The sequence below is a fragment of the Corvus brachyrhynchos genome, unplaced genomic scaffold (assembly GCF_000691975.1).
Source record: "Corvus brachyrhynchos isolate BGI_N302 unplaced genomic scaffold, ASM69197v1 scaffold126, whole genome shotgun sequence".
Taxonomy (NCBI): domain Eukaryota; kingdom Metazoa; phylum Chordata; class Aves; order Passeriformes; family Corvidae; genus Corvus; species Corvus brachyrhynchos.
The window spans coordinates 10,920,894-10,935,390 of NW_008239283.1; the positions used below are offsets into that span (position 1 = coordinate 10,920,894).

Consider the following 14,497-nt stretch of genomic DNA (forward strand, 5'->3'; position numbering starts at 1 on the left):
TAGGGTTTTTATACACAAAAGGTAAAAAAAAAAAAGTTTTATTATAATGATCCTAAAATCTGATAATGCTTTTCTGACACTGAAGTCTGAATATTGGATCTATACCTTGAACCTTGACCAATCAGAGTGAATATTTATAGTTTTTCTAGGGTATTTCTGTAGGGGGTGTAGTGTATGGCTTGAAGAAAACATGGGATGTATACATTTCACAACCATAGTTTTGATTTTTGAGCTTATGAATGTTTATATCCCAGAAAATAAAAGAAAACATGTAGAATTGGGTGATGTTTATCTGACTGGGGATAAAGTGTTCATTTTGTGAATGTTGATCAAAATTTGACAAATGATTTCCTAAGCACCTGGGAAGATGAAAAGTGAGAACTAAAGAAGAAGATGGGCATTAAGATCAGTGAGTAAAGCAGTGCTATAAACGAATGTTCTGATGTGATGTGCTGTTGATCTGAAAAGGTAGTTCAGCTTGTGATACTTGAGACTGAAAGAGATACCTGAGGGGGAAATTTGGTATATGTGTTTCACAAAAGATTAGAGGGGCTGGGAGATTGTTATCTTGAACTCTGTCAGTACAGTGCATGCCTGTACACTGTCAGCACAGCCCATCCGAGCAGGGAGGCAAGGACAGCACTTACTTAGAGAAGCAGCTCTTGCTCTGAAGAATGGGGCTCTCAGGCTGCATCACTTTCAGCAGCCAGCTCTGGGAGGATTTTAAATTTCTCTGTGAAACACAGCAGTAGCCTTTAAAAAAAATTCCTTACAGAGCAAAAATGTCAGCATAGGGTCCATCCAATGTTATAACTTACAAGTGGTTCTGGAAAAAAGAAAAAAGGCAATAAAAGGCATCCTTTGTGACCAAGTAAAACTGGTATTTCTGATGTCGTTTCCCTTACTAAATCTGGGACCTTGGAGTCAAGCTATTTCTTGTTTTATCTTTGTGGCCTAGCCAGTTACCAGCAAGGGCCCTGTGACACCTTTTACACTGGGTTTTTGCCTTGTGCTGTACTTCACCCTAATGCTTTTAGCAGCCATACCTGCCTGTGAGGTCCAGGCTGAGCTTGCAGGGGGTGGTGTGGGTTCATGGGGCTGCTGACACCGCTTTCTGTCAGCACTGTCAGAATGCAGCTCTGTGAATCAGCTCCACCCTGCTGCCTGTGAGAGCTGCAGTGCTACGGCTGCCTGCAGCACAGCTCGCTCCCAGAAGGGCCCAAGGAGACACAGCAGGGGCTCAGAGGCATAAACTGTGGTTTTCAGTGTTTCTGGCTCACTGAAACAAATGTTGCTGGAAACCATCATTTTATCTTCAGTGGCTGGTGTTAATCAAAATTAGCCCAAAAAAAAAAGAAGTAGGGAGGGTCAGAGAAGGAAAGCTGATCTTGCTTCTGTGACACAAAAGACAAGTAAAGGGTTTCATTTTTGAAATTATGTTTTTGAAAATGTATTTTAAATGAGAAATCAAGCTTTGCATGAACAGCCTATCAAAAATGTTACTTCTGTTGTTACAGTCCCATTTGGGTGAACATTTTACAATAGGAAAACAAATTTGAAGGAATAGAAGTATAAACACTATTGAAATACTCACAGAAAGGAATGAAATCACTAATTTTTGGGGTTTTTTTTACTTAAAAGTTTTAAAAATTTATTAAAAATGTTTGGAAATCGGTAGTGGGTTCTACTGTGAATGAATTGATGAATACCTCTCCTTTATTAAGAAGGTGCAATTACTGCAAATGCTCTTTGCCATTGAAATGTCAACTGTCAACAGTTCCATCATTACCTTTGGTGCTTGCTTTTTTGAAAGTGGGGCCTTATTAGATGCCTAAATGGTTGGTGACTCTTTAATGACAATTACAATAATGATTTCCCTAGTGTTCCCAAAATGACCACAACTCCATCTACACCGGAGAAGCCTGACACAAAACGGAACGTAAATATGAAGGCAGTTTTCAAAGCTGAGGTTATGGGGTCTTAACAGTCACAGCTGACTGCTTGTCTGTTTTTTACATTCATATGGTATTTCTGATTGCATAAAGAGAATAATGACTGCAAAGAGATCTTGTCTTTCATGGACCCATAAAGACAGCTTCAAGTTGTTGTCACTGGCATAATAGGCCCTTTTTCAGCAAATGGAATTGCATAACTTTATTCCAAAGCAAGCAGTCATCTCAGGCCACAAAGGAGTTGAGCAGAGCTTAGAATGGCTGGTGCCCTCAGAATGCTTGTAGGGGCATCTGCCAGTGACTGGAAAACAAACATAATTTTTTTTTCTTGACGCATTATATAGAAAAAAATAGCAAAGAAGAGAATTAAAATCAATGGCCCATCCACTTCCAGTCTAGAAGTGCACAGTACCAAATGCTTAAGATACAGGCATGTGAAACTTTGTGTACAGGTGTGAAATAACTGCCCACCAAAACCACTGTTCTCTAATCATGATGGAATAAGTTTTATGTGCTAGAGCTTGAGGTTTAGAGCCTTTTCCCATTTCTTCTGCTACTGCCTAGTATGTAGTGCTGGATTTCTCATATAACTGAAAGGCAAACACACCAGGATGGATTTCCTTCTGGCAGGCATAACTGTTTCACAGAAGCTTGTGTATCCTTTCAGATTTATACCAGTTGAGCACCCTTAGCCTGATTTCTAGCTCTATACAGCCTTTTTTTCCCTAAAATTACAGTGACAAAGGGGCCATCTAAAGGTGAGTAGATCATCTCTGTTTGAATGTGCCCACATTATTAATGGCAGAATCTTCACATCCTTCCTTACTAATTTGAAAAGTAGATCTGGACTCCAGCCAAAATGACAGTCAAGGAAAACACTTGGAAAGAACAAGTTGTGATGAAGAATGAGTTTTGCTGTGCCAGTTCACTGACAACATATTTGTTTTATGTCTCTGCCCCTCTCACCATCCTTTGTCTTCAAAAACACTCAGCAAACAATTCAGAGGAAGCAATTGGCATATTCCCTAATGAGACAAGATAAAGTGTCCTGTAACGATGATGACAGCAAATTCACTAAGTGAACTGCAGTTTAAGAACTTTGCAAATTGATCAAACCATGATTCCTTGGTTGCTTACTTAATTGCCTGTTACTGTCTCCCTCCTGACCTCCATATGCCCACTGCTTTTGTCAGCACTTCTGCAACTCAGGGACTCTGTCTCAACCCCTCAGGTTGTGAGCACTGGAAGAATAGGTTCTGGTTTGGGGATTTTATTTAACTTGGATTTAGCATGTGTTCTTGGCCAGCTATCAGAGTGGGAATTTAAAGATATTCTGGCTTCCTACCATGCTTGATACATCAGGCTGTGAGGAAAAAGCTTTCTTAATTCTATTTATTATAGGAGGGATGCTAATTAACACTGCCTCATCAGGTGCTGAGTACCTTAAGCAGTTTCTTAACCCTGGGAAGGGTAGTGCTGTGCCTGTTTAGCACTCAGTGATGTTCTGTCTGCAGAAGATGTCTGGTCAGGCAAGGGATGTGCAAATAAAGAGCATATTTCAGTGAGTGTACAGATGATTAACTGGTGAGACTCTTAATCCAGTTTGGACCAGAGCCCCTAGAACTGTGGTTCTATTCTGTTGGCAGAAGTGAATAAATGTCCAAAATCTGAGTGATGAACTTACAGCATTCTTCAGACAAGGCTACTTCAAGGCTTACCATTTATGCCTTTCTCAGAGTTGTTTCATTAGAGAAGTTTCTTTAAGGGAATGAGGGAAAAGGAGGGATATGAGTCCATGTGTGCACAGAAAGGAAATATTCCTGCTGCTGTGGAGGAATTGCTGTCTTCTGCAGGGACTGTGTTTCAGAAGTGGTGAGGAAGTGCTGGCCCTGCCCTCAATCTGCAAAGCTCCCTGAATTCCTTTCAGATGAAAAGCACTGGGAACGTTGCAGTTGTGTTTACAGCCTCAGCACAGCAATCATAAACTGTTACGGAGAGTAATTTTGTCAGTAGAATCAGGTTAAGTATTTAAGCAGGTGGGGAGAAAAAAAATCAACCTCTCCTGAAATGAGATTTAAGGTTGTTGTTCAAGGTCCAGGATGATACATGTGACTTTCTGATACCTCTGGACTGCCTCTCTGCTCTCTGCAGGAGTTTTCTCTTTGCCCCATATGAAGTGACAGTTTCATCTTTCCTGAAAATGTGCCTCAAATACAAAGGTTGTACTGACCTGTGGATTTTTCTTCCTTCTTTTCTTGCTCTTGGTGACCTGATGTTTTACTTGTGCTTGTTTTACTAACCACTTGGATTTTCATGGGCACTGGTACTCCAAGAGAAGAATATTGATAAGCAGATAGAAAGAGTTGGTTGTATAAAATTAGGTCTAAAGCATAAAAACATCACCTAAGATGGAGACCATGTCTGAAGTTGAGCTTTTCTGCTGGGGGGCAGTGGATTTCATTTGGATGGTGGAGTGTGGTAGGGCTTTAATGCTTCCTGTTAACCTTATCCTTTGGGGAAGGTGAGGATTGGCAGAAATATGTCATCTGTGTTGATTAAGTGCATGCCTAGGTGGTAAATCATGTGTTCCTGTGTGTATGTAGGTATGTCTCTGAAATACCATACATGGATGGATATATGTACCACTCCATAACTAGATGTGTCACATTTGAAAGTTCATATCCCTTTATTTAAGTATTTACATACTTTCATCCAAAATAAAGCAAGTACCTGTATCTTTAAAGCCAGCATGTATTAAGTTCAAGGAATTAGTTAAACAAATGTCTGATTCTGAGCATGGATTCAGGCCCAAATGCAGTAAGCTTTCACGTGCTAATCAGCTGCATAGCATCAGGTTATGTTCTGACAAGAATTAACGCAGTACTCACGCATACAATGTGCCTGTGTTCTGTCTGCCTGTGGTGCAACCGCTCTCTCTTTCTTTTAAAGCTGTCTATGAGCAATCCTGCGAGGCTTACCGACACCAAGGGAAGACATCAGGTTTCTTCTACATCGATTCTGATGGAAGTGGACCACTCGGACCACTCCGTGTTTTTTGCAATATAACAGGTAATGACCTAACCTTGACTTGGCTGCGTGATGTTGGGTCTGTCTGATTAGAGGTGGTCTTAGTAGAATGAAAGAAACATCAATAATACAGCTCAGTAGTGGGGAAGAAGCAGAGAACTTGTAACTGAGGTTTAACTTTGAGATGTTTCCTTAAATAAGATCCATGTAAAAGTGATCTTTAAAATAAGTTTGAAGGATTCACCTTGCTAAGTGATATATGCAATATATCACTTATATATAACAAGGTCTGCACCTTATAAAGGGCACTTCATAATATCACAACTTTTGATGAGATGTTTGTTTTTTACTAAAGAGGTAGAAACTCAGAATCCAAACCATTCTTTTGTAATGGAATGGTTTCTCTGCTTTATTAGAATGCTAGATATGGGAATTACTATTAAACTCCTCTTGCTGAGCTAGCTATAAACCCTTCTAGTCCAACTTAAGCAGCAATACCTCCCTCATACAAGTGTGCTGCCTTTGACATTCCATAGGGCAGAGGCCTTGATTGCCCCTGGTATTTGTATGGAGGAGAGTGCATGATGATCTTAGGAGAAGAGACACCAAAGAGATGGGTAGCAGAGCAAGAGCCTGGCAATGTGACCTGGTGATTGAAATTTTTTAACCTTACAGTTCTATAGGTTTAAAATAAGAATTGTTTCAAATGGATACACCTGTCTGTGAAATTCTCCCTTAAGTGGGATCCTATTTTGTATATAGGACTGTCAAGCCAAGAGTATGAGAAAAGATTGCACAGCCTTTATTGTGGGTGGGGATAGATGGTAGGGCTCCCTTTCTGCTTTTTATATTTGAAATGGAGGTGAAATTTCCCACACCATCTCCTGTTTGGCATTTTTGCTTCCTGTGGCCAGGTGCAGATGAAAGAATGTTTTATTACCCTTTCTAAATTGCTAATTCTGGCTGAACTACTTTGCCACATATCACCTCCACACTCAGTGCTGAAAACTGAGGACTCAGGATATTCATATTTTATCCTTAATCTCCTTGTAGTTAAATTAAATTAAATTTTCATTTTTATTTAATTGAGCAATCATTATGTTAATTAAATGCACAACAGTTAATTATTAAGTATGTTTTTTATTCAAGTGTAACAATATTTAATAAGATGTGTCTCCTTCACTGTTGAATCTCCTAAGAATTGAAACAGAGTTTCACCTTTCTGTCTGAATATCCTTCCTTGATCTTCAATATGGGAAATGTGCTCATTTTTATTATTTATCATATAAATGTGTGTGATCAAAACATTGTCAGTGCTTTTTATCTCTGCTGAAGAAGTAGGATTTTTGACAAACACCTTGCATTTGCTTTCCTCAAAGAAACTTTATCTGGCAGAAATCCAGAAGGCATATACCTGTTTTTCTCTCTCTCTGTTATGAACTTGCTTACATTCTTGTTTTGGTTATGAGAAAAATGGAGGTGGGGAAAACAGGCAGAACCTCCTAGCCTAGAAAATTTATGCTTTTGTGTCAACTAAATATGGTGTGGGTGCCTTAATCACAAGAGCTTCTTTTCTCTCTGGGAACTTCCCATATTGTTATTCTCGTAAAAATTGTTTACAGTAATCGATTAAGTGCAAAGTAGGAAAAAAATTACTTTATGTACACAGGGATGGATTCTCCATTTGCTATTTTTTTCAGGTGATGCTTCTGCTTAGTTTTCTGAAAAGACCTATATTCAGGGATAGGCAAAATATGAAATTCTGTGTTGTTACACTAGGCACTTACAAGGAACAGAGACATTATTGTTCAGTGACAGAAATCTGTACAACACCTCCTGTGAAAGGAAGAACGTGGATGGTCATGAACGTGGATGGCTTCCATGTGTGGCAAGACTAAACAAAAGATGGTTGGGGGAAACTGCCACAGGAGAGCATGGAGATCATGTGTGGCATAGACAAAGCAATAGGAATTGATTCTTTTTCATCATACAGGAGCTAAGAGACACTTAAATAGCAGGATTTGGGAGTTTTTTGTTTGCTTGCTTTTTCCTGATGCAACGAATTCAACTTGAAACTACCACAGGACAGCAAGGAGGCTGTTATATCAACAGGCGGAGTAAAACCCACCTGGAAAAAGCCCCCGTCTTGTCTAATAGATTCAGAAGGTGCAAGTAAACATGGAAGTTTAGTTGCAGCTTCCCACTCAGGCAGCTGTGAGGGATAGTCCACTGGGAAACGGGAATGAGTTTCAGGAAAACCTTTTGGCTTCCCTGGGTATCAAAGGTATTCAGCCTCAAAGGCAGAGGTGGGCTCCTGGGCTAAAGAAAGCTTTTATTTTACTCAGACTGGCAGTTCTTCTTTTTGTATACAGTTCAAGAAGCAGTAACCTCTTTATGCCCTAAACGTGTTCAAGCTGAAGAATTTGGAGGTGGAATGGAAAATTCAGGGCAATGACTCATTTAATGTTTTTAAAAGTAGAGGTGCAGAGAGGTAATGCCTTCTGGTAATTACAGTGCCTTTAGTCTGTGAAGGATGCATTCAAAGAGGAAACCAGATGATCAGAAGCGAGCAGCATCATTGCATTTAAAGAAAAGTGTTTTTTCTTAATGTTCGCTCTTTTTTTAAAGTTCTTTCTAATTTTTACTTGTTTAATTGAAGGGATTCAGATAGGGAACTTGTTTGTAGCCAGTTATTAACTGGGACAGATAAACACCAGATTTCTTGCATATTGGTGTCTGGTCATATGTATCCAGTGTCTGATGTGGATATGGAAATACCAACATTACAAGTTAGTTTATTGTGTTTATGTTTCCAGTGGTTTCTCTGCAGCCTGTCAACTTCAGCAGCCCACTGCTGAATAGAAATTCTGAAGAAAGCAGAAAATCGTGATTGTGTGTGTTGAGAGGGAATTGGACAGTTATACTAAGAGGGAGAGAGCGATAAGGGAAAGGAAATGTTACAGGGAGAAAAAAAGAGGAAAAAAGTATTAAAAAATATTAACTCAATTTTCAGGATGGCAAGAAATTTAACAGTAGTGTCACAGAATGTCTGCTGATACCACAGTGGGTAAATGTACTTATCCATTGTCTGAAGAAGTAGCTGAAAAAGCAAGGTGACAAAAACTGTAGGTGACATGCTCTTATTTAATAGCATGTTTATTGGTCAAGAGGGGAGAAGAGTGTAGGATGCACTTTAAAAGGATCTTATCTTGGGGGCTGTCTACTTCAACTAAAAGTAAAATATGTTGTTGTAATAGGATGTTTTCAGGAACGCTAATGTGCCTAATTAAAGGCATGGAAAGATACCTGTACAAAAAGAAGTTAAAAGTAAATAATCCAAGACTATTTAGAATGGAAAGACTCAAAGTGAAAGGGCCTCAGTGGCAGAGGCAATGCTCATTTTCATTTCCTTACAATAGGAGAAGGGAGACAGTTCAATGACAGTGAAAGACAAAACCCTCAAAACTAGATCTAAAGGAAAAGACAGCACCTTATTAACATAATGTTTTCTTCACCTTATATACCCATTGTACACAGAGCAAAGTCACTTTCACTGGGAAATTCATCAGTTGTTGGTAACACTGAGGTATCCACACCAAATATGTGTCTGTGTGTGGGGAAGTGAACCAAATGTGTGTGCCCAAGCCATGATTGGATGTGGCTGGATGCTGTGAGAGACACCATGAGGATGTGAATGGGTCTGTGCAGGGATTATTAATTTGGAATGATTGAGTTGAGTACCATGGGAACACATCTAGCAACTTTCCAGGGCCATCCACACGGGAATGTAAGCTAGCTGTGCTTGCTTTTCCTAGGTCTCCAGTCATCCATGGGGGTCTGTGGCTGCACATTTTTGCCATTAAGTGCAGAAAGAATGTATTGTGTCATACTCTGTTGTAAAGAACAGCCACTAGGGCTGGGAACGATATTTTCCTTGTAGGCTGCTTGTTTGATAATTAGCCCACTTGAATTACTCTGAACTTAATTGAAGACTCATAACAGTCAATAAAAAAGATGACTAATAGACCCTCTGAACTTCGGGTCTGGCAGTCTTTCTATCATTGTGAGGCTTATTTTTTCATGCTGCTTAGAAATCTATTGGTCTGTGTGGAGTACTACTTAAATGCTAATAACCATATTCTCCAGGACAAAGCCCATAGACATGCAATCTACAGCCATGTGCTTTTTTTGCTGTCCTGTTTGAAAAGTGTAATGACCTTTTCTCATCTCCTTCTGAGTAAATTTTACCCTTGAAATCTGAAAGATTTGCTTACAGTACACTTGAGTCATCCTGTCACTGTACTTCTCTACTGATGCTGTTTTACGGTATTCAGACCCTGGGCTATCAAATCAATAATGCTTAGAAATTGTCATGACTACATCAATGGTTCAGTTTATCATTGCCAGATATTTTTTCCAGTCCTCAAATAGTTTGCCTTTTCTTTCTTCCATTTTTTTTCTTCCAGGGTTGCAGTTTGGGGAAAGATGCAACCTTATCCCAGGCCTTGCTGCTGGTCCAAGATCTTTTTATGAAACTACCATAATGAAAAAAAAACATTACTTAACAAAAATATATCTCCTCTTGCTGTGGATCATTTTTGTTCTGCAGTCTTGTCTCAAAGTGCAAATATTGTTTATTTCTCTGATGCAGGAAAAAGATTTATTTTTTGTCTCAAAAAACTGTATGGAAACTGTTTAAGTCTCAGAAAAAGTAAGGGATTCTAATAAGATGTGAATTAGATTGTCAAAGTTATACTTGCAATTTTTTATAAATTGCATCCTTTTTTTTCATTCAGCTAACAGTGATTAAGATTTGTATTCTTCCATATGGTACATATTCCCATTGATGTTCCTAAAACAATCATGGCATTAGTTGTATTACTGTCCATGGCATCCATCTTTCCCTTTGTTTCCACACGACTCTCAGTTCATCTGCTTATATAATTCCTTCATCTATTTTCCATAAGAAATCATCTCCTTTTACTTTGTATAGGAATTACATGGATGCAAGAGTCACCATGTGACAGCCCTTTTTGCATTTCTTGTGGACTTGGCAGACTCTCACATGAAAAGGAGGGCTGCCCCTGGGCAGGCTGAAGCAAGAACAGGAGGAGGTCATGACCTTAATTCTGCCTTTAACACCTGCAGCTACAGAATTTTGGGACAACAATTTAAATCATCAAACTCCCTCTACTGTGCACTTTACTGTCTGTAGTTGTGCTTGACTTTATCACAAGAGAAAACAACAAATGGAAATTCCTTACAAATTATTTACTACTCTTTAGATTAAAGGCAGCCTTAAAGATTTACAGTTTATCCCCTCAAACACTACAGGTTTTTTGGCACACTGTAGTTTTGACAATTGATATGTTTCTCTTTTGAATTTTCATTAAATATTCTCCCAGAACTTTACAAAATGAAAAAAAAAACTTTAATGTGTATATTATGTCAAAGGCATTGTGCTGTCAACAGCTGCCATGCTGTTTCCAGTTAAATTGTTGTGTTTCAGGTGAGCATCACAACAGAAGTCCTGAAGGCCGCCTTCACTGCCACATTTGCAGGTGGCCCCCAAGGAAGTTCTAGTACTGAAGAACGTAACTAGATATTTTTCTCTAGCCATTACCTTTTAACAAAAGGTAACTGCAACTTAATCCCTCTCCTGCCACATTTGCAGTGCTCAAAAGTTAGAAGTAAGCTGTGGCTCTCTCAAAGCCGCTTCAGCTGTCCTGGTTGCAAGAGGTGGATCCATCTGCCCCAGACCTGGGTGTCTCGTGCCATGCTGGACACCTGCAGGTATCATGCCCACCCTCCTGGTATGGCAGGTGAAGAACAGCAGGCTTGATGTGGGCTCTGCTTCTTGTCTGCCAGGCTCATGAAGGTGTCTGCGCCATCACAAGACATGTGAAACAGCAAGAAGTGATTTAAGTCTCTCAACACTCGCCCTAGATGAAGGAGGCTGAGGCAAAGAGGACTGCACAGTTGTCAGAAGTGCAGCGAGTGGGGAAGTGTCCACTTTGCGCTAGGAGGTAGATCAGCAACTGCCCCTTCAGTTTTTGGAGAGGAATACTTCTCACTGCTTGTTGTAAGATACCCTGTATTAGAGGAAATACTGAAATGGAGGATCATCAGGAAGTAGGCTGGCATGACAATGGTTTGCCATGTCTGGGCTTCAGCACAACGTGGGGGAGGAGGGTGCAAGATGTCACAGAAGAGGTGTCTTGTTCTCATCCATCAGAGCCATCTGGCCTGGTCATTCTGCTGAGAGTTGCCTTGAATGCCTTGCAGTGCTTCTGCACTGGAGGGACGTGGCTGAATCAGGACTCAGGAGGAAGCTGATGAGCACAAAACAAGCTGCAGAAGCATGTATTGCTGGGTCAGCCAGCAGAAAGAAAGAAGTAGATAAAAAATAGTAATGGGATGCTTTCATAGAAGACTCAGAAAAAACTTCTTTGGAGTCAGTGAATTAAAGCCATCTGTGATAAGAAATTGGTCTTTTCATATCCTTTGAGGGGAGTGCATATTAGAGCAGCTGGGTTAATCTGCCACTGCAGCTTAGAACAGTTTAAGAAGGAAAGTCTTGTCTTTTTTGTGGTTATTCTTTTAGTTAGAGGTACAGTGTTCAGGATAAAATTTGGCATTCAGTGTGGAGCACCATGAAACAAATGCATCATATGAGCTCTGAGAGTTATTTTTTTCTCTCTCATGTAGTATTTACCGTATGTTTGGCTTGTTGGCAATTTAATCAGTCTGGATAATCTTGTTTTGTGACAAACCTCCTAAATCACAAAGGAAGGATGCAGTTTGTATGGGTGGAATGGGCTCTACAGGGATATTTCAAGTTGAAGAATAAAAATGAGAATTAGACAATACAGAATTCATTGAAAGCCAGTTTTCCTGCTGCTCTAATTTCCCACAATTTAATTTGTGTGCCGTCAAAAGCAGCTTGGAGGTTTCCAGCAAGATGATAGAACTGTGGGCTAGGCTAAACAGAGAGTCTAAAATGTGCTTAATGCATTCCAGTCCCATCCTGTAAAAACATCTCGTAGGGCCAAATGCAGGCAGCATAATATCCCAGTGAATTGGACCATTAAATAAAACTGTGAAGTCATAAAGCTGTAGCATTACACTGAAATTAAAGCATTTTCACCTTTGAATTATGGAAATAATTTAACAAGCATTTAGGAAATCTGCTTTTCAAGGCTGCATTAAACTATTCCACGTTATACAATAGAAGATGTGGCTGCAGTCTCCTATTTGGTTTTGAGTGACTTCCAGCTTGTGTATAGTTTGAAATTTTACCAAGCTGAGAAAGTAATAAAAGAATAGAATGGAATAATAGAAGATAAAAGTAAGCAGTAACCTATGCCTGGACAACAGCTTTTTAATTCTTGTTGCAGATTCAGAAGTGCAAGGAGAGCTCATTAAATGGAGTAAACAGGAAAAAATTTTGAAGTATGGACAGATGTAAAAATACAATGATAAATTCTTAGTTGAAATACATGAGAAGAGAGCTTTATCTGTGTAGTTGACCAGTTTCCAGGCATGGAAATGACTAGAAGGAGGTAATGGCACTCAGCTTGGTTTGCATCTGTGATTACAGTGTCATTGCCTAAAAACATAACATAAACAAAACAGAGTGAAGATTAAATAAAAACCCCTGTGTTATGAAACAGGAACAGGTATTTGAAGCCCCATTTTCAGAAGATGTGAGCATTATTGCTGTGGAGATTTAAAAGCCAAACATGGAGCTAAAGTGCCGACAGCTGTTGCACTGCTTGCTGGAGTGATCTGTGGGCACGTTCAGATGGCAGCTACGTGTCTTACACAGGTCTTGAACCTGCCTGAAGTGCCAGATCACAGATTATTGTCAGGAGGCTTCAGAGGACCTGTCAGCTGAGCACTGAGGGTAGAATTCCTTGACCTCATTCTGAGGCAGGCAGCGATATTTTGGGAGCAGCTCCAGCTAAACTTGTGAAAGTGAATTTGAGAAAACAGAATGATCTTTTTCTAATTATTGCCAAGATTGAGGTGGAGAAAATGGGGTTTGAATAAGCCCCAAGGGCTGATCTGAAAGGCGATGGTCTTCAGAAGAAATGCTGGGGTTGTTTTTGAGCAGTTTTCTGATCTATGGAAGCAGATGCAATGGTCTTGCTATTGTCTTGGAATGGTTCAAGGATTTACTGTCCTCCAGCTCTTAGTTACTCCTCCCTCAGCCAGTGGAGATGCAGGAGGGAGCAGTGTTGGCTCTTCTACTCTTCCCAAAACAATCAAGTTTAAATAATTTTCAGTCTCATTTGCTGCATTTAAACAAAAGGATGTCCTTTTGAAAGAAGGAACTTTGTTTTTTGAGGTTTTTTACTGTGATGTGAATGTAATCCTTTATTCTTCTAGCAGGTTGTGTTTCACTTTGTATGCATTACCTCGCCCCTCTACACCTCATGTGCTGCTTTCTAAAATGGAAGTATTCTTTCCCTGGGAAGTGGGAAGAAACGTGACTGAGATGGTGGAATAGATTTCTCTTCCTCCTCTCACCTTGTTGCCACCAGCTCTTTTGTCTTGTCTCTGTGTTGTGTTGAGCTGCCCTTCTGATCCCAGGTTTGCTTGCCGGTGGCTGTGACTTTCCTGTCACTAGATCAGTGAGGCAAACAGGTATCTTTCTGGAGAAGATGAACTGATGGTCACGTTTGCTTCAAAGGTGAAGCACAGAGGGAAACTTTGAAGTGACCACTAAAGCACAGATCTGATCTGTATCAGTATTAAGCCTAACAGACTAGGCATGTGTAGATTGGGAAATATCTGAAATGTAACTCAGAATTCTTCTCTTCTGCTATAACTTTTAAAACTCCATTGTGATATACTTGCTAAATCACAATTACTTTGAACAAAAAAAGAAACTTGATTTGTTTTTCCTTTCCCTTTGTAAACTAGAGGATGAAAAATAGGTTAGCTTATTTCTTAATGATCCTGTGGAGAAAAGCAGGTCTAGAATGTCAAAGTTCAGATCTCAGAAGAACAGCTGTGTGCAGCTGTAATGGTAACAAGACTGTTCAAAATTAATGAACAGTTACAGAGGAAAATAAGAGGAAGACCTGTCACATTGCCTGTCCAACACTCTTGTTAGTGAGTGCTGGCTGCTTACAGTATGTTTGCTGATACTTTGTCCAGCCTCATTTCAAATATGTCAATTAAGTTTCCAACACTTTTTGGGAAGACGGTTTTGTGCTCTGCTATTTTTAATAACTTTTTCCTAGTAATCCTTCTTTGCTTCTAAATTGCTAGCTGTTGATGCTCTTGACTTCCCACATACCCACATGGCACCTTTCTTGATGCACAGCCTGGAAAGTATAGTAGTGTTAACCACTGAAGGCTGCTCTGCTTCCTGAGCAGCACTGAAGCCACTATTGTGAGCATTGATTTTATTGCATTTTCTTAAAATTATGTTCAGAACTCTCAGTGGGGAGGTGCTTTTGACTGCCCATCTGGAATTTCAGCAACCAGTTTATTCCATCATCTCCTGG

The 14,497-nt window shown here is 39.8% G+C and overlaps 1 protein-coding gene across 1 annotated transcript in view; it reads left to right on the forward strand.

The window, feature by feature from the left end:
• CNTNAP5 (contactin associated protein like 5) overlaps positions 1–14,497 on the forward strand; it is a 272,802-nt gene that overhangs the window by 175,442 nt on the left and 82,863 nt on the right. Inside the window, exon 12 of the mRNA XM_017740228.1 lies at positions 4,902–5,021. Within this exon, the coding sequence (XP_017595717.1) occupies positions 4,902–5,021 (120 nt within the window). The remainder of the gene's footprint in view (positions 1–4,901; positions 5,022–14,497) is intronic.